The sequence below is a fragment of the Rhinoderma darwinii genome, unplaced genomic scaffold (genome assembly GCF_050947455.1).
Source record: "Rhinoderma darwinii isolate aRhiDar2 unplaced genomic scaffold, aRhiDar2.hap1 Scaffold_800, whole genome shotgun sequence".
Taxonomy (NCBI): domain Eukaryota; kingdom Metazoa; phylum Chordata; class Amphibia; order Anura; family Rhinodermatidae; genus Rhinoderma; species Rhinoderma darwinii.
The window spans coordinates 28,950-50,234 of NW_027464365.1; the positions used below are offsets into that span (position 1 = coordinate 28,950).

Genomic DNA, 21,285 nt, shown 5'->3' on the forward strand with positions numbered 1-21,285 from the left:
ACCGCACGCTCGACCTTCCCTTTTCCGTGTCTGTGCTGCTGTGGACCTGGTTCCATAATGGGGCGTGCGGACCTTGTGGGAGGTCACAGACTTAGAGCTACATAGTGGAAGGAACAGGTTCCCCAGCAGCACAGAGTATGTCAGGAGAAGAGTTTGCTGATCTCTTGGGAGGTTAGATATTGGATGGAGCAGGGTCCCCAGCAGCACAGAGTATTTCAGAATATGAGCGGTGCTGTGGTGACTCATAATGTACATGAACTCTTTCCTGGGGTCGGCAGGGTCTTTATTAGCACTGATGTACTGTAAAGGTGCATTTCTTGTAGATTGTGTAGAGCAGGAGGATGGCACGTAGCAGCTGTTTACATATGTGGACGGCCCTCGTCACGTCCGTCCCCTTGAATCCTGACAACTGCTGCTCCCTGCCGATGACTCTGGAGAAGGCGGACGTGTCAGATACACAGAGAGAGCCGCACCACCTGGGAGGCTGAACGGTGATGAAGTTGCTGAAGACCACATCAAGGCCCCGGAGCGGCAGTGGGTGGGGGGCTATGATCCCCTTGTATGCACATCTCCGTCCTGACCTGAACTCTCGGCTGTCCGCACATGAAGCATGTGCCGCTGGCAGGGGATGTCTGCCGCAGGGTCTGGGGGTAGCGCCTCTTATATACTGTAAGCTCTCATCTAACGGGGTCCATGGAGACCAGAGCTGGTACGAGGCCATCACCTCACCTGCGGGAGAAAGACATCAGCCAGGTAAGATGCGGCTCACGTGGCACTGATCATTTATGTGATCGGCACTCTCTACAGAACCTTCACCTGGACATCACACAGGGGACAGTGGGAGGGGACTTCACCTTTAAGCTCCGCCTCCAGCAGTTCCATCTCATAGTGCAGGGTACATTCTGCCTGGTGCAGAGCTCTGTAGTTCCAGGCCCCTGACCTCGCACATGTGATTTGGGTAGTTTTAGTACTTTCCTTTAGTAATAAACCCCCCAACCCACCAGATGAAATTCTAGAAGATCTGACCGCTCCTGCGTTGTCTGCTCCAGTGATTGTGCTCAGACATAGAACATTACATTGTAGAAGACGCTGTGTCGTAAGTGGCCCCTGGAAAAGCCCATTAGAGGGGTCCCAATTTGGGTGTGGCTATCACGTGTGGCTGTAAAAACTCCTCGAACTTTTAGATTTGTGTCCCTCCACATTGCACTTCCTCTATGTTTCTTGTCCCCGAATTGGCACCCCTCTACGTTCATCTGTATCCCGCTCTGCACCCCTCTAGATTCCTGCCCCCCACCCCTCTGTCCCCTATTCCAAGCCCCTCTAGATTCTTCTGTCCCCACCCTACTAAATTCCTGTCAACCAACTTTGTCCCCCTATAGGTTCCTGTCCCCCAGATTCCTGTGACCCATCCACACCCCACTAGATTCCCGTTTCCACCACTCTTAACTTTTCTAGATTCCTTTTCCCCCCTTCGCAAACCTTTAAATTCACACCCCCCTAGATTCCTCTGTCCCCGAATCCATACCCTTCTAGATTCCAGCCCCCTCTGCGCATCTTTCTAGATTCTGCTGCCCCCACTGCGCACCCTTCTAGATTCCTTTGTCCACCTTTAGATTCCTGTTCTCCGTCTAGATTCCTCTGTGACCCATCCACACCCCTCTAGATTCCGGTTTTCCCCACTCTCCACTTTTCTAGATTCCTTTTCCCCCTTTTGCACCTGTTTAAATTCACACCCCTTTAGATTCCTCTGTCCCCCCAATCCGCACCTTCCTAGATTCCTGTCTCCAGCGCTGCACCTTTTCAGATTCCTGCCCCCTACTGCGCATCTTTCTAGATTCTGCTGTCCCCCACTGCACACCCTTCTAGATTCCTGTTTTCCCCACTCTGCACTTCTCTAGATTCCTTTTTCCCAATCCGCACCCTTATAAATTCCTCGGCCCCCCATTTCTGCACCTTTCTAGATTCCTCTGTCCCCTACTCCGCATCCCTCTATATTCCTCTGTTGCGCCACTCTGCACTTTTCTAAATTCCTGTCCCCCCCCCACTGCACACCTTTCTACATTCTGCTGTCCCCCGCTGCACACTTTTCTAGATTCCTCTGTGACCCATCCACACCCTCTGTGACCCATCCTTTGTCCCTCCACGCTACACCTTTCTGGATTCCTCTGCCCTGCATCCCTTTAGATTCCTCTGTCCCCTACTCCGTACCCTTATATATTCCTGTCCCTCCACTTTGCACCTTTCTAGGTTCCTCTAGATTCCTGTTTTCCCCACTTCTCTAGATTCCTCTGTCCCCCTTTACACCCCTTTAAATTCCTCTGTCCCTCTACTCCACACCCCTCTATGTACTCCCACTATGTACACTTATAGATTTCTCGGTCCTCCCATTCTGCACTTTTCTAGATTCCTCTGCCCCCGCACTTTTGATTTCTGTCCCTTACTTCGCACCGCTCTAGACTGTCCCTCCACTCTGTAATTTCCAGGTTTCTCTGTCCTTAGCTTTACACCTTTCTAGATTCCTCTGTACCCCGCTGCACACACTTCTAGATTCCTTTTACCCCTCTAGATTCCTTTGTCCCCATCAGATTAGTCTGTCCCCCCCACTGCGCACCCTTCTAGATTCCTGTCCCTACACTCTGCAACTTTCAAGATTCCTCTGTCCACAGCTCTGCATCTTTCTAGATTCCTATCCCCAGATCTGCATACTTCTAGATTCCTTTGTCCCCCTCTAGATTCCTGTCCCCAGCTCCGCACTTCTAGATTCCTGTCCCCTACACCGCACCCTATATATTTTTCTGTGCCTCCACTCTGCACCTTTCTAGATTCCTGTCCCCTGCTCCGTACCCTTCCAGTTTCCACTGTCCCCTACTCCACATGCTCTAGATTCCTCTATCACCAGCTCCGCACCCCTCTAGATTCCTGTCCCTCCACTCTGCACCTTTCTAGATTCTTGTCCCCAGCTCCGCACCTTTCTAGATTCCTCTGTCCCCAGCCCTGCACCTTTCTAGATTCCTCTGTCCCCAGCTCCGCACCTTTCTAGATTCCTGTCCCCCTTCACACCCCTTTAAATCCCTCCCCCCACTTCGTATGCTAGATTCCTCTGTCCCCCGCACCACTTTAGATTTCTCCGTTCCTTATCCCATACCCCTCTAGATTCCTGTCCCTCCATTCTGAACCGTTTTAGATTCCTCTGTCCCAGCTCCTCCCATTTCTAGATTCCTATTCTCCAGATCCACACCTTTCTAGATTCCTGTTCCCGCTTTACACCTCTCTAGATTCCTGTCCCCCGCTGTGCACACTGCTAGATTTCTTTGTCCCCTCCACACCCCCTCTAGATTAGTCTGTCCCCCCTCTGTGCACCCTTCTAGATTCCACTGCCCCCACTGCGCATCCTTCTAGATTCCTGTCCCTCCACTCTGCAACTTTTTAGAATCCTCAGTCAGTAGCTCCGCATCTTTCTAGTTTCCTGTCCCCCTCTAGATTCCTCTGGCCCCAGCTCCGCACACTTCTAGATTCCTCTACCCTTCACTGCACACCCTTCTAATTTCCTCTGTCCCCCGCTGCGCACACTTCTGGATAACTTTGTCCCCCCTCTAGATTCCTCTGTCCCCCGCTACACACACTTCTAGATTCCTGTCCCCTTCTAGATTCCTCTGTCCCCTTCTAGATTCCTCTGTGACCCATCCACACCCCTCTAGATTCCTGTTACTCCCACTCTGCACTTTTCTAGATTCCTTTTCCCACCCCTTTAAATTACTCTGTCCCTCCACTCTTCAAGATTCCCCTATCCCCCCAATCCACACCCTTATAGATTCCTCAGTCCCCCCATTATGCACCTTTTTAGATTCCTCTGCCCCCGCACAACTTTACATTCCTCTATCCCCCTATTCCGCACCCCTCTGGACTCCTGTCTCTCCACTATGCACCTTTCTAGATTCCTCTATCTCCCATTACCTTTCTAGATTCTGCTGTTCCTCGCTGCACACCTATCTAGATTCTGCTGTCCTCTATATTCCTGTCCCCCATCCACACCCTTCTAGATTCCTGTTTCCCCACTCTGCACTTCTCTAGATTTCCCCCCCTTAAATTCCTCTGTCCTTCTACTCCACACCTCTTTAGATTCCTCGGTCCCCCCATTCTGAGCTTTCTAGATTCCTCTGCCCCCGCACCCCTATAGATTCCTCTGTCCTTCCACTCTGCACCTTTCTAGATTCCTCTGTCAGGAACTACGCACCCTTCTAAATTACTCTGTCCCCAGCATGACAACCTTCTAGATTCCTGTCCCCAGCACCACACCTTTCTAAATTTCTCTGACCCCAGCTCTGCACCGTTCTAGATTCCTGCCCCAGCTCTGCACTTTTCTAGATTCCTCTGACCCCCCCCACTGCACAAACTTCTAGATTCCTTTGTCCCCTTTAGAGTCATCATCTGTCCCCCCTCTGTGCACCCTTCTAGATTCCTGTCCCTAAACTCTGCAAATTTCTAGATTACGCTTTTCCCAGCTCTGCATCTTTCTAGACTCCTCTGACCCCCGCTGTGAATACTTTGACTCCTCTGTCCCCCTCCACATTCCTTTGTCCCCCTCTAGATTCCTGTCCCCCCTCTGCGCACACTTCGAGACCCCTGTCTCCCAGCTCTGCACCTTTCTAGATTCCTTCTGTTCCCCGCTGCGCACACTTCTAGATTCCTTTGTCCCCCCTCCAGATTCCTCTGTCCCCCCTCCAGATTCCTCTGTCCCTTGCTGCGCACACTTCTAGATTAATTTGCTACTCTAGATTCCTCTCTCCCTTTTAGTACTGGCAGCGCTCCCGATCTTCCAATGTCTGTTCTTAGGCTCCCCTCATACACCTGAGGTGGTCAGCTGAATGCACGTGGCAGTACAGGCTGCAGAGGGATCTGTATGTGAGTGCCCCTCGCCAAGCAGCAATGCCTCTTTATGCCACTGTACATATGGCGTCAGATGGAGCAGCCAGAACTACTTTCCTTTGGGATTTGTACGGAATCTCTGCATGTCTTTGCTTATGCGTCCGCAGGTACAATATGTAACACGGCAGTAGAATTGTGCCTTACGCCACATCCAGGAGTGGATCCTACACAGAGAACATTTATAATGGAAAGATCTATGGCCCTTCACATGATGGAAAAGATCCTGCGTGGAAATATGGGTCAGAAATCACACGAACGTATGTTTTTCCTCCCGTAAATACTGGCGTAAATACCGGGGTCCGTTGTCACCAGTATTCCACCCGTATTTACGGACCCGTTTTCTCTGCACTCATTGGCAGCCCCTTCTCTCTATTAGTGCTGGATAGAGAGAAGGGGCAGCCCTTTCGGGCAGAGTTTCCGCAGCGATTGAAAGTAAAAAGTTCATACATACCCCGGCCGTTGTCTTGGCGACGCGTCCCTCTTTTGACATCCAGCCCGACCTCCCTGGATGACCCGGCAGTCCATGTGACCACTGCAGCCTGTGATTGGCCTGTGATTGGCTGCAGCGGTCACATGGGATGAAACGTCATCCTGGGAGGCCGGACTGGAGGAAGAAGCAGGGAGTTCTGGGTAAGTTAACGTTTAATACTATTAACTCCAGCGGTAGTCACTGTCCCGGGTGCTGAGTGACTGCCGATTAGTTAACTCTTTCAGCACCCTGGACAGTGACTATCCCCTGACGTCGCCTAGCAACGCTCCCGTAATTACAGGTGCACACACGTAGCCACCTGCAATTACGGGAGCCCCATAGACTTCTATGGGCCTGCCCATGCCGTAATTACGGCCGGAAATAGGACATGTTCTATATTTTTCCACGGCCCGGGCACCTTCCCGTAAGCAAACAGGAAGGTACCCGTGGCTAATAGAAGTCTATGCGTTTTTACGTTCGTGTGCATGGGGCCTCATTTGTGGATTTAAAGGGGTTTGCCCATCTTGGACGTTTATGGCATATCCACAGGATATCCCACCTCTGGGACCCGCACCTATCTTTCGATCGGGAACCTCTAAAGCCCGTTATACCTTTCTCAGTTCCCGCTGCCTCCAGGGTCTCTTCCAGATTACATGGTCGGATATCCCCTAGAAGAGAATGGCAGTTACGGAAACAGCATAGCTGGCGTGCCCGACCCCCATTTTGCCTGGTGAGGTGGCCGCTGGCCACAGATTCCACACTGGGATTAGTAGAGAGAGGGGCCGAGCATACGTTTGACTATTCATTCTATTTTATCAGAGTTACGGAAACCGGTAAGTGAGCGCATGCACACTGCCCCCTCTCCATTAGCCCACACCAGAAATCTGCAGCCAGCGGCCACCTCACCAAGCGAAATGAGGTGACCAGTTGAGGTTCCCAGAATCTGCAGTAAGTGCATTAAAAAAAATATGGGAGCTTAGCTGTCACGATCTGTGGGAATGTGGACCCACTAGGCCAAACAGCCCACTAGCAGCTGGCCAAACAACAGTGTGCCAAATTTCTACAAAGTCCAAGCACAGGGGTACCTGTAATAGTCCAGACAGTACCAAGGCTGGGCTCAGATCGTACTTTGACGGCAAGTGATGCAAAACGTGGCAGGAGGTACCAGGTGTGGAAGATGACACCAGACGGTGTATGACCTCAGGCGTAGCAGACAGCACAACACAACTCTAGAGAGGGCACAGGAACAAATACAGAAGATACAGTTAGCAGGGCTCAGGAACACTGGGAACAGGGTACGACTAAAGTACCATTTGCAAGACTAACATAGGAATAACGCTCAAACAGGCGTGAAAGGGCAAGGGCCTTCTTATAGTCCAGGGTGATCTGGGAGTAATTAGTAAATTCTTTACATGTGCGCGCGTTGGTCCTTTAAGGCCGGAAATGTGCTTGGCACGCACACCCTTGTGGTCACTGCAGGGCAGGACGGCCGCATGTGCTTGCATCCCTGGGGAGGTAGACATCGGCAGGATGAGAGGGGTTTGCGGTCCACGAACGCGGCCGTTGCAGTACCCAACCCTTACACCCCCTCTTCTTGGGTCCATAGCGAGAGGAATTTCTTAATGAAGGTAGGCACATTAAGATTTTCTTCCGGCTCCCAGGACCTCTCCTCAAGACCAAACCCTCTCCAATCCACTAAATAGAAAGTCCAGAATCTCCTTTACCTCGATCACATCGTAAGAAACACTGGGTGCTACCACAGGACTAGGAGTCTTACTGTAGCGGTTCAGCACCACAGGCTTCAGGAGGGACACATGAAAGGAGTTGGGGATTTTGATGGTAGGAGGCAGCCGCAGCTTATAGGAGGCAGGTTTAATCTGTTGTAGGATCTCAAAAGGACGAGGAACCTGGGAGCAAATTTATACGAAGGCACCTGAAGACAGCCAGACTTTGGTAAGATACTGAGGCAGCTCGCTTATTTTTATATCCGCTTTTCGCTTCATGTGTTCGTGTGCCAGCAAAATAGAGGACCGGGTCTGCTTCCTGATTTGCAGAAAGTCCCCAAATACAGAATAAGCTGCGGGTAACAGGGATGTAGCCGAAACAGGAAGAGCCATTCGTGGATGTTGCTGTAGACAATGAAGAACAGTGTGGAAGTGGTGGACTCACTTGTGTGGTTGTTGTATGAGAACTCGGCCCATGGAAGAAGCTGTACCCAGTCATCGTGGTGCATGGAGAAGAAATGACGAAGAAGATAATTCTCCATGATTTGATTAATCCTCTCGACTTGCCCATTGGACTGGGGATGGTAGGCTGAGGAAAAATTCTAATTTCACATCCAGGTGTAAAGGATCTGCCAGGCACTGCTTCAGGGTTAACTCCCAGAATTAATCAGTCAACACCTGAGTGTACATCCCTGAGACAGACACCAGCTTCCTCCACTCAGGCTGGCAGGCTTAGGAGTGGGAGAGCCTATCGCAACCTGGCCAGACTCAGCTAGCTCCCGCCCTCGGTCTATTTAAGCCTGCTCTTCCTGTCCATCTGTGCTTGTGAATTCTTTCCTTGAGGTTTCCTGGCCCAGCTACAGCTCCTGCTACTTTTTGATCCTGCTCCATACAGACCCCGGCTTACCGACTACTCTTCTGCTTTTCGCTTTGTACCTCGCACTCTCCTGGCTTGACTCGGCTCGTTCACTACTCTGTTGCTCACGGTGTTTCCGCGAGCAACTGCCCATTTCCCTTGCTTGTATTCCCTTGTTTGTTTGTCGTGTTTGTCATGCACTTACTGAGCGCAGGGACCGCCGCCCAGTTGTACCCCGTCGTCTAGGGCGGGTCGTTGCAAGTAGGCAGGGACAGAGTGGCGGGTAGATTAGGGCTCACTTGTCCGTTTCCCTACCCCCCCCCACCATTACAAATTCACAAGCCCTATACCTAGTCTACCCTGGTCCCTGACACCATTATGGAACCCCGTGAAACCCTGGCTCAGCAAATGCAGGGTCTCTCCCTACAGGTCCAGGCCCTGGCTCAGAGGGTCAACCAGCCTGATGCTACCTTGGTAGTTCCCCTCACCGCACCCCTTGAACCCCACCTCAAGTTGCCCGACCGGTTCTCAGGTGACCGGAGGACTTTTCTCTCCTTTCGGGAGAGTTGTAAGCTTTACTTTCGCTTAAAGCCTCACTCCTCAGGTTCTGAGAGCCAGCGGGTGGGTATAATTATGTCCCGGCTCCAGGAAGGGCCCCAAGAGTGGGCCTTCTCCTTGGCTCCTGGCGCCCCTGAACTTTCCTCCGTTGATTGTTTCTTTTCTGCCCTCGGACTTATTTATGACGAGACTGACAGAACTGCCTTTGCCGAGAGTCAGCTGGTGACCTTACGTCAGGGTAAGAGACCTGTTGAGGAGTATTGCTCTGACTTTCGGAAGTGGTGCGTAGCTTCTCGGTGGAATGACCCTGCCTTAAGGTGCCAGTTTAGGTTGGGTCTGTCGAACGCCCTGAAAGACCTGCTAGTTAGTTATCCCTCTTCTGACTCCTTAGACCAGGTTATGGCTTTAGTGGTACGACTTGACCGACGTCTCAGGGAACGACAACGTGAACGTTTATGTGTTTTTTCCTCCGACTCCCCCATGATGCCTCCCGAAGTCCCGTTGCTTCGTTTCTCCCCTAAAGACTCAGAAATACCTATGCAACTCGGGGCCTCCGTGTCCCCTCAACAACGTAGAGAATTCCGCAGGAAGAATGGTCTCTGCTTCTACTGTGGGGATGTCAAGCATCAAGTAAACAACTGTCCCAAGCGTAAGAATGCTGCCAGAGAGCTCCCGCGTCTAAGTGATCATCGGGGAGGTCACTTGGGCGCACAGGTATTTCCCGTAAATATGAAACGTACTAAGATATTGCTTCCCTTTCAGGTCTCTTTTGGTGGTAGGTCTGCTACCGGCAGTGCCTTCGTGGATTCAGGGTCCTCTACTAATATCATGTCTGTGGAATTTGCTATGTCTCTCGCTATGCCTCTGATTGATTTGCCTAAACCTGTTCCGGTAGTGGGTATCGACTCCACTCCTCTTGCTAATGGTTATTTTACACAGCATACCCCTGTTTTTGAACTCCTTGTTGGCTCCATGCATTTGGAGCAATGCTCTGTACTATTGATGCAGGGATTATCGTACGATTTGGTTCTAGGTCTTCCCTGGTTGCAGTTGCATAATCCTACGTTTGACTGGAATACTGGGGAGCTAACCAAATGGGGTAATGAATGTTGTACGTCATGTTTTTCTGTTAATTCTATTTCTCCCCCTAAGGAGGTGAATACGCTACCCGAGTTTGTTCAGGACTTCGCTGATGTTTTCTCTAAAGAGGCCTCCGAAGTATTACCGCCTCATAGAGAATACGATTGCGCTATCGAATTGGTACCAGGAGCTAAGCTTCCTAAGGGTAGGATATTTAACCTTTCTTGTCCCGAACGTGAAGCCATGAGGGAGTATATCCAGGAATCCCTGGCCAAGGGTTACATTCGTCCCTCTTCTTCTCCGGTAGGTGCTGGCTTCTTCTTCGTAGGGAAGAAGGATGGGGGTCTTAGGCCATGCATTGACTACCGTGGCCTGAATAAGGTCACGGTAAGGAACCAGTATCCCCTTCCTTTGATTCCTGATCTCTTTAATCAGGTTCAGGGGGCCCAATGGTTCTCTAAATTGGATCTACGGGGGGCGTATAACCTTATTCGCATCAAAGAGGGGGATGAGTGGAAGACTGCGTTTAACACGCCCGAAGGCCATTTCGAATACCTCGTCATGCCCTTTGGGTTGTGCAATGCCCCTGCGGTCTTCCAGAACTTCATAAATGAGATTTTGAGAAATTACCTGGGGATATTTCTTGTAGTGTACCTTGATGACATATTGGTGTTTTCCAGGGACTGGTCCTCCCACATAGAGCATGTCAGGAAAGTGCTCCAGGTCCTTCGAGAAAACAAACTGTTTGCCAAAATCGAAAAATGTGTATTTGGGGTACAGGAGATACCATTTTTAGGTCAAATCCTCACTCCTCATGAATTCCGCATGGACCCTGCCAAGGTTCAGGCTGTGGCTGAATGGGTCCAACCTGCCTCCCTGAAAGCGCTACAGTGTTTTTTGGGGTTCGCTAACTATTACAGGAGATTTATTGCTAACTTCTCGGTCGTCGCTAAGCCTCTTACGGACCTCACTCGCAAGGGTGCTGATGTCCTCCATTGGCCCCCTGAGGCCGTCCAGGCTTTTGAGACCCTCAAGAAGTGCTTTATCTCGGCCCCCGTGCTGGTTCAGCCCAACCAAAGGGAGCCATTTATTGTGGAGGTTGACGCGTCCGAGGTGGGAGTGGGGGCCGTCTTGTCCCAGGGTACCAGCTCCCTCACCCATCTCCGCCCCTGTGCTTACTTTTCTAGGAAGTTTTCGCCCACGGAGTGTAACTATGATATTGGCAACCGCGAACTTTTAGCCATTAAATGGGCATTTGAAGAGTGGCGCCACTTCCTGGAGGGGGCTAGGCACCAGGTAACGGTCCTTACCGACCACAAGAATCTGGTTTTCCTAGAATCTGCCCGGAGGCTAAACCCGAGACAAGCTCGATGGGCGTTGTTTTTTACCAGATTCAATTTTTTGGTTACCTATAGGGCCGGGTCTAAAAATATTAAGGCGGATGCACTGTCGCGCAGCTTCATGGCCAGCCCTCCTTCGGAGGAAGATCCTGTTTGTATTTTGCCTCCAGGTATAGTCATTTCCTCTATCGAGTCCGATTTAGTCTCTGAAATTGCTGCTGATCAAGGTTCAGCTCCTGGGAACCTTCCTGAGAACAAGCTGTTTGTTCCCCTGCAATTCCGGCTAAGGGTACTTAGGGAAAATCACGACTCCGCACTATCTGGCCATCCAGGCATCCTGGGTACCAAACACCTCATTACCAGAAATTATTGGTGGCCTGGTTTGCCTAAAGACGTTAAGGCCTACGTCGCCGCCTGTGAGGTTTGTGCCAGGTCCAAGACTCCCAGGTCCCGACCAGCGGGCTTACTGCGTTCGTTGCCCATTCCCCAGAGACCTTGGACACATATCTCCATGGATTTTATCACCGATTTGCCTCCATCCCAAGGCAAGTCGGTGGTGTGGGTGGTGGTAGACCGCTTCAGTAAAATGTGCCACTTTGTGCCCCTCAAGAAACTACCCAACGCCAAGACGTTGGCTACCTTGTTTATCAAACACATCCTGCGTCTCCATGGGGTCCCCGTCAATATTGTTTCTGACAGAGGGGTACAATTTGTTTCATTGTTTTGGAGAGCCTTCTGTAATAAGTTGGGGATTGATCTGTCCTTCTCCTCTGCCTTCCATCCTGAAACCAATGGCCAAACGGAGAGGACTAATCAGTCTCTAGAACAATACTTAAGATGTTTTGTCTCTGACTGTCAATTTGATTGGGTTTCTTTCATTCCCCTCGCCGAATTTTCCCTTAATAACCGGGTCAGTAACTCGTCAGGGGTCTCTCCCTTTTTCTGTAATTTTGGGTTTAATCCACGGTTCTCCTCCGTTTCACCTGGTTGTTCCAACAATCCCGAGGTGGAGGTCGTTCATCGGGATCTGTGCACAGTCTGGGCCCAGGTTCAGAAGAACCTAGAGGCGTCCCAGAGCATACAGAAGGCTCAGGCCGATAGAAGACGTTCTGCTAACCCCCTGTTTGTGGTCGGGGATCTGGTGTGGTTGTCATCCAGGAACTTGCGTCTCAAGGTTCCGTCCAAAAAGTTTGCTCCCCGGTTTATTGGGCCGTATAAGGTCATTGAGGTCCTCAGTCCTGTCTCTTTCCGGCTGGAGGTACCCCCGTCTTTTCGTATACACAACGTGTTTCATGCCTCCCTCCTGAAACGCTGCTCCCCGTCCTTGGCCCCCTCGAGGAAACCTCCTGTTCCCGTCCTCACCCCTGAGGGGGTGGAATTTGAGGTGGCCAGGATCGTGGACAGCAAGATGGTCCAAGGCTCCCTCCAGTACCTGGTCCATTGGAGAGGATACGGGCCCGAGGAGAGGACTTGGGTACCCGCCCGGGATGTTCACGCTGGGGTATTGGTCAGGAGGTTCCACCTGCGTTTCCCCAGTAAGCCAGGTCCACTTAGAAAGGGTCCGGTGGCCCCTCATAAAAGGGGGGGTACTGTAAAGGATCTGCCAGGCACTGCTTCAGGGTTAACTCCCAGAATTAATCAGTCAACACCTGAGTGTACATCCCTGAGACAGACACCAGCTTCCTCCACTCAGGCTGGCAGGCTTAGGAGTGGGAGAGCCTATCGCAACCTGGCCAGACTCAGCTAGCTCCCGCCCTCGGTCTATTTAAGCCTGCTCTTCCTGTCCATCTGTGCTTGTGAATTCTTTCCTTGAGGTTTCCTGGCCCAGCTACAGCTCCTGCTACTTTTTGATCCTGCTCCATACAGACCCCGGCTTACCGACTACTCTTCTGCTTTTCGCTTTGTACCTCGCACTCTCCTGGCTTGACTCGGCTCGTTCACTACTCTGTTGCTCACGGTGTTTCCGCGAGCAACTGCCCATTTCCCTTGCTTGTATTCCCTTGTTTGTTTGTCGTGTTTGTCATGCACTTACTGAGCGCAGGGACCGCCGCCCAGTTGTACCCCGTCGTCTAGGGCGGGTCGTTGCAAGTAGGCAGGGACAGAGTGGCGGGTAGATTAGGGCTCACTTGTCCGTTTCCCTACCCCCCCCCACCATTACACCAGGATTGTACAATGGGCTCTCCAGAATCTTGAGGTGAACTGAACCCCACAATCAGAAACGATATGGAGGGGTAAGCCATGCAAGCGGAAGATGTGCTGGATGAAGGGATTCGCCAGTCGAAGAGCAGAAGGTAGGCCGGTCAGCGGGATAAAATGTGCCATCTTCAAGAACCGATCCATCACCACCCAGACCGTACTGCATCCTGCTGAGAGAGGAAGATCAGTAACAAAGTCCATCGCAATGTGCTGCCAGGGGGCATTGGGCACAGGCAGAGGTTGGAGTAAACCCGGCAAGCCTGGAGTGAGCAACCTTATTGGAAGCACACACCGTGCAGGTAGAGACAAGGTCCACAATATCTTTGGGCAGCGTGGGCCACCAGAAGTCTTATGAACCCCCACGTACCCCGCCAGTTTGGAGCTGTGTTCTACCCGGAGGGATGTCTCGAACTTGCAGAGGATTAGAAGAAACAATGCAGGATGGGTCTATGATACATTGAGGGATATCTAGTGTCCTCTGGTTCAAACGACCTGGACAGGGCATCAGCCCTCACATTTCTGTCAGCGGGACGGTAGTGGAGCACAAACTTGAAACAGGTGAAGAACAGCGACCACCTGGCTTGACGGGACCTTAGCCGTTGAGCCGACTGGAGATAGGTGAGGTTCTTGTGATCAGTGTATATTAGGATGGGGTGAGCTGCGCCCTCTAGCAGATATCTCCTCTCCTCCAGTGCCAACTTGATGGCCAGTAATTTCTAATCCACAATAGAATAATTGCGCTCTGCGGGAGAGAAAAGTCTAGAATAATAGCCACACACTACGGTCTTTCCTTTAAAGCTTCTCAGGAACAGGCGTGAGGCTGAAATGAAGGAACTATTGAGGCTATTAAATGCTGATTCTGCCTCTGGAGTCCACACTTTGGCATTCATACCTTTATTGGTAAGGGTAGAGATGGGAGCCGTCAGATGAGAAATTTGGGATAAACTGCCGGTAGAAGTTGGTGAATCCCAAAAACGCTGTATGGACCGCAGGCCTTGAGGACGTGGCCATTCCAGGAAGGACTTGACTATCTCGGGATCCATCTTGAGGCCCTGGTCCGAGAAGATATAGCCCAGGAAGGGCAGAGAATTTTTTTCAAAAATGCACTTCTCCAATTTGTCATACAGGCGATTCTCTCTTAGTCGCAACATAACCTGATGGACATGTCTCCGATGTGCTGTCAGATCTGGAGAGAAGAACAAAATGTCATCGATATAGACAACCACACAGACATAGAGGAGATCTCGGAAGATATCATTCTCAAATTCTTGGAAGACCGCGGGAGCGTTACACAGGCCGAAGGGCATCACCAGGTATTCGTAGTGCCCGTCTCGGGTGTTAAATGCCGTGTTCCACTTGTCACCTTGACAGATTCTGATCATGTTGTAGGCCCCACGCAAGTCTAGAGAAGATCCTGGCTCCTCGTATACGAGCAAATAATTCAGAGATCAATGGCAAAGGGTATTTATTTTTGACTGTGATCTGGTTGAGACCGCGATAGTCAATGCAGGGTCGAAGAGATCCGTCTTTTTTCTTTACGAAGAAAAAAACCGGCTGGGGGTGAGGATTTTCGTATGAAACCCCTCTCAAGATTCTCCTTGATATAGGCGGACATGGACAGAGTCTCTGGCAAGGAGAGGGGGTTTGCCTGTCCACGGGGAGGTGAAGCATTAGGAACCAGTTCAATTGGACAGTCGTACGCCCGGTGTGGGGGAAGCATCTCAACCTCCTTCTTGCTGAAGATGTCTGCAAACTGTGAATAATAGGAGGCAGGAGAAGATGGATCTGTAACAGGCAGTGATGATGATGAGAGGACAGGCAGTGATGATGATGATGAGAGGACAGGCAGTGATGATGATGAGAGGACAGGCAGTGATGATAATGAGAGGACAGGCAGTGATGATGATGATGATGAGAGGACAGGCAGTGATGATGATGATGATGAGGACAGGCAGTGATGATGAGAGGACAGGCAGTGATGATGATGATGATGAGAGGACAGGCAGTGATGATGATAATGAGAGGACAGGCAGTGATGATGATGAGAGTACAGGCAGTGATGATGATGATGAGAGGACAGGCAGTGATGATGATGATGAGAGGACAGGCAGTGATGATGATGATGAGAGGACAGGCAGTGATGATGATGAGAGGACAGGCAGTGATGATGATGAGAGGACAGGCAGTGATGATGAGAGGACAGGCAGTGATGATAATGAGAGGACAGGCAGTGATGATAATGAGAGGACAGGCAGTGATGATAATGAGAGGACAGGCAGTGATGATGATGAGAGGACAGGCAGTGATGATGATAATGAGAGGACAGGCAGTGATGATGATGAGAGTACAGGCAGTGATGATGAGAGGACAGGCAGTGATGATGAGAGGACAGGCAGTGATGATGATAATGAGAGGACAGGCAGTGATGATGATGAGAGGACAGGCAGTGATGATGATAATGAGAGGACAGGCAGTGATGATGAGAGGACAGGCAGTGATGATGATGAGAGGACAGGCAGTGATGATGATAATGAGAGGACAGGCAGTGATGATGATGAGAGGACAGGCAGTGATGATGATGATGAGAGGACAGGCAGTGATGATGATGATGATGAGAGGACAGGCAGTGATGATGATGATGAGAGTACAGGCAGTGATGATGATAATGAGAGGACAGGCAGTGATGATGAGAGGACAGGCAGTGATGATGATGAGAGGACAGGCAGTGATGATGATAATGAGAGGACAGGCAGTGATGATGATAATGAGAGGACAGGCAGTGATGATGATGAGAGGACAGGCAGTGATGATGATGAGAGTACAGGCAGTGATGATGATGAGAGTACAGGCAGTGATGATGATGAGAGGACAGGCAGTGATGATGATGATGAGAGGACAGGCAGTGATGATGATGATGATGAGAGGACAGGCAGTGATGATGATGAGAGTACAGGCAGTGATGATGATGAGAGGACAGGCAGTGATGATGATGAGAGTACAGGCAGTGATGATGATGATGAGAGGACAGGCAGTGATGATGATGATGAGAGTACAGGCAGTGATGATGATGAGAGTACAAGCAGTGATGATGATGATGAGAGGACAGGCAGTGATGATGATGATGAGAGGACAGGCAGTGATGATGATAGGACAGGCAGTGATGATGATGATGAGAGTACAGGCAGTGATGATGATGAGAGTACAGGCAGTGATGATGATGATGATGAGAGGACAGGCAGTGATGATAATGAGAGGACAGGCAGTGATGATAATGAGAGTACAGGCAGTGATGATGATGAGAGTACAGGCAGTGATGATGATGATGAGAGTACAGGCAGTGATGATGATGATGAGAGGACAGGCAGTGATGATGATGATGATGAGAGGACAGGCAGTGATGATGATGATGATGAGAGGACAGGCAGTGATGATGATGAGAGGACAGGCAGTGATGATGATGAGAGGACAGGCAGTGATGATGATGAGAGGACAGGCAGTGATGATGATGATGAGAGGACAGGCAGTGATGATGATGATGATGAGAGGACAGGCAGTGATGATAATGAGAGGACAGGCAGTGATGATGATGAGAGGACAGGCAGTGATGATGATGAGAGGACAGGCAGTGATGATGATGATGATGAGAGGACAGGCAGTGATGATAATGAGAGGACAGGCAGTGATGATGATGAGAGGACAGGCAGTGATGATGATGAGAGGACAGGCAGTGATGATGATGATGATGATGATGATGATGATAATGAGAGGACAGGCAGTGATGATAATGAGAGGACAGGCAGTGATGATGAGAGGACAGGCAGTGATGATGATGATGATGATGATGAGAGGACAGGCAGTGATGATGAGAGGACAGGCAGTGATGATGATGATGATGAGAGTACAGGCAGTGATGAGGATGAGAGTACAGGCAGTGATGATGATGATGAGGATGATGAGAGTACAGGCAGTGATGATGATGATGAGGATGATGAGAGGACAGGCAGTGATGATGATGAGAGTACAGGCAGTGATGATGAGAGGACAGGCAGTGATGATGATGATGATGATGATGAGAGGACAGGCAGTGAGGATGATGATGATGATGATTATGAGAGTACAGGCAGTGATGATGAGGATGATGATGATGATGATGATGATGAGAGTACAGGCAGTGATGATGAGGATGATGATGATGATGAGAGTACAGGCAGTGATGATGATGATGAGAGTACAGGCAGTGATGATGATGATGAGAGTACAGGCAGTGATGATGATGATGATGATGATGATGATGATGAGAGGACAGGCAGTGATGATGATGATGAGAGTACAGGCAGTGATGATGATGATGAGGATGATGAGAGGACAGGCAGTGATGATGATGAGAGTACAGGCAGTGATGATGATGATGATGAGGATGATGAGAGGACAGGCAGTGATGATGATGAGAGTACAGGCAGTGATGATGATGATGAGGATGATGAGAGGACAGGCAGTGATGATGATGATGATGAGAGTACAGGCAGTGATGATGATGATGAGGATGATGAGAGTACAGGCAGTGATGATGATGATGAGGATGATGAGAGGACAGGCAGTGATGATGATGAGAGTACAGGCAGTGATGATGAGAGGACAGGCAGTGATGATGATGAGAGGACAGGCAGTGATGATGATAATGAGAGGACAGGCAGTGATGATAATGAGAGGACAGGCAGTGATGATGATGATGATGATGATGAGAGTACAGGCAGTGATGAGGATGAGAGTACAGGCAGTGATGATGATGATGAGGATGATGAGAGGACAGGCAGTGATGATGATGAGAGTACAGGCAGTGATGATGAGAGGACAGGCAGTGATGATGATGATGATGATGATGATGATGATGATGATGAGAGGACAGGCAGTGATGATGATTATGAGAGTACAGGCAGTGATGATGAGGATGATGATGATGATGAGAGTACAGGCAGTGATGATGAGGATGATGATGATGATGATGATGATGAGAGTACAGGCAGTGATGATGATGATGAGAGTACAGGCAGTGATGATGATGATGAGAGTACAGGCAGTGATGATGATGATGAGAGTACAGGCAGTGATGATGATGATGAGAGTACAGGCAGTGATGATGATGATGAGGATGATGAGAGGACAGGCAGTGATGATGATGAGAGGACAGGCAGTGATGATGATGAGGATGATGAGAGGACAGGCAGTGATGATGATGATGATGAGAGTACAGGCAGTGATGATGATGATGAGGATGATGAGAGTACAGGCAGTGATGATGATGATGAGGATGATGAGAGGACAGGCAGTGATGATGATGAGAGTACAGGCAGTGATGATGAGAGGACAGGCAGTGATGATGATGAGAGGACAGGCAGTGATGATGATGAGAGGACAGGCAGTGATGATGATGAGAGGACAGGCAGTGATGATGATAATGAGAGGACAGGCAGTGATGATAATGAGAGGACAGGCAGTGATGATGAGAGGACAGGCAGTGATGATGATGATGATGATGATGATGAGAGGACAGGCAGTGATGATGAGAGGACAGGCAGTGATGATGATGATGATGATGATGAGAGTACAGGCAGTGATGAGGATGAGAGTACAGGCAGTGATGATGATGATGAGGATGATGAGAGGACAGGCAGTGATGATGATGAGAGTACAGGCAGTGATGATGAGAGGACAGGCAGTGATGATGATGATGATGATGATGATGATGATGATGATGAGAGGACAGGCAGTGATGATGATTATGAGAGTACAGGCAGTGATGATGAGGATGATGATGAGAGTACAGGCAGTGATGATGAGGATGATGATGATGATGATGATGAGAGTACAGGCAGTGATGATGATGATGAGAGTACAGGCAGTGATGATGATGATGATGATGAGAGTACAGGCAGTGATGATGATGATGAGAGTACAGGCAGTGATGATGATGATGATGATGATGAGAGGACAGGCAGTGATGATGATGATGATGATGAGAGTACAGGCAGTGATGATGATGATGATGATGAGGATGATGAGAGGACAGGCAGTGATGATGATGAGAGTACAGGCAGTGATGATGATGATGAGGATGATGAGAGGACAGGCAGTGATGATGATGATGAGGATGATGAGAGTACAGGCAGTGATGATGATGATGAGGATGATGAGAGGACAGGCAGTGATGATGATGAGAGTACAGGCAGTGATGATGATGATGAGGATGATGAGAGTACAGGCAGTGATGATGATGAGAGTACAGGCAGTGATGATGATGATGAGAGTACAGGCAGTGATGATGATGATGATGATGATGATGAGAGGACAGGCAGTGATGATGATGATGAGAGGACAGGCAGTGATGATGATGATGAGAGTACAGGCAGTGATGATGATGATGAGGATGATGAGAGTACAGGCAGTGATGATGATGATGAGGATGATGAGAGGACAGGCAGTGATGATGATGAGAGTACAGGCAGTGATGATGATGATGAGGATGATGAGAGTACAGGCAGTGATGATGATGAGAGTACAGGCAGTGATGATGATGATGAGAGTACAGGCAGTGATGATGAGAGGACAGGCAGTGATGATGATGATGATGATGATGAGAGTACAGGCAGTGATGATGATGATGAGGATGATGAGAGGACAGGCAGTGATGATGATGATGATGATGATGATGATGATGATGATGAGAGGACAGGCAGTGATGATGATTATGAGAGTACAGGCAGTGATGATGATGATGATGATGAGAGTACAGGCAGTGATGATGAGGAGGATGATGAGAGTACAGGCAGTGATGATGAGGAGGATGATGAGAGTACAGGCAGTGATGATGAGGAGGATGATGAGAGGACAGGCAGTGATGATGAGGAGGATGATGAGAGGACAGGCAGTGATGATGATGATGAGAGTACAGGCAGTGATGATGATGATGAGAGTACAGGCAGTGATGATGATTATGAGAGTACAGGCAGTGATGATGATGATGATGATGATGATGAGAGGACAGGCAGTGATGATGATGATGAGAGGACAGGCAGTGATGATGAGAGGACAGGCAGTGATGATGATGATGATAGTACAGGCAGTGATGATGATGATGAGAGGACAGGCAGTGATGATGATGATGATGATGATGAGAGGACAGGCAGTGATGATGATGATGAGAGGACAGGCAGTGATGATGATGATGATAGTACAGGCAGTGATGATGATGATGATGAGAGTACAGGCAGTGATGATGATGATGATGATGATGAGAGTACAGGCAGTGATGATGATGATGATGAGAGGACAGGCAGTGATGATGAGAGGACAGGCAGTGATGATGAGAGGACAGGCAGTGATGATGAGAGGACAGGCAGTGATGATGATGAGGATGATGAGAGGACAGGCAGTGATGATGATGATGAGAGTACAGGCAGTGATGATGATGATGATGATGATGATGATGAGAGTACAGGCAGTGATGATGATGATGATGAGAGGACAGGCAGTGATGATGATGATGATGAGAGTACAGGCAGTGATGATGATGATGATGAGAGTACAGGCAGTGATGATGATGAGGAGGATGATGAGAGTACAGGCAGTGATGATGATGATGAGAGTACAGGCAGTGATGATGATGAGGATGATGAGAGGACAGGCAGGTTTTACAATTTATTTGCTGGATAAAATGTTTACCGGCAGCCATATCAGCCTATGAGTGATGGGACCCGCTCTATGTATCGTGTATGTCGGGAGCTCCGGGGACAGAACTGCGTAACATTATCACTGGGGATCTGGATGTCCTCCCTGCCCGTGTTACTAGAACTCCCTCCCCCAGTCAGATGTGCCCATCGTGGCGGCCCGACGGAAACAACTTCAGAGCAGTCGGATTCCCCATTGGAGAAGCAGCGTCCCTGGATCATCCTCGGGGAGCCCCTGTCCCTTGTTTCCCCCTGTAGACGGTGCACAAATATATCATCCCCCTTCAAGGAGCCCCGGACGCTCCCCAATGTATCTGTTAAACGGAGGCTGTGATGGAGTCCGGGCAGTGGCGCCCGCCACCCACCGGCTATCATGGCGTCTGGTAAACGTAGACATTTTTTCCCTGGATGC

General features: G+C 49.8%; 1 protein-coding gene across 3 annotated transcripts in view; it reads right to left on the reverse strand.

The window, feature by feature from the left end:
• Positions 1-272: 272 nt before the first annotated feature.
• Positions 273-21,285, reverse strand: part of FANCD2OS (FANCD2 opposite strand) — a 37,408-nt gene continuing 16,395 nt past the window's right edge. For 2 of the 3 annotated variants that reach the window (XR_012878948.1, XR_012878947.1), the window contains exons 2-3: positions 6,481-6,624; positions 6,004-6,063 (exon numbers count right to left, since the gene is read on the reverse strand). Coding sequence is in view for 1 of the 3 variants with exons in the window: in XM_075849412.1 (XP_075705527.1) it covers positions 287-729 (443 nt within the window). In the remaining 2 variants the exon portion in view is untranslated. Of the gene's footprint in view, positions 730-6,003; positions 6,064-6,480; positions 6,625-21,285 lie in introns of those variants that run through there. The other variant, XM_075849412.1, reaches the window with a different exon arrangement.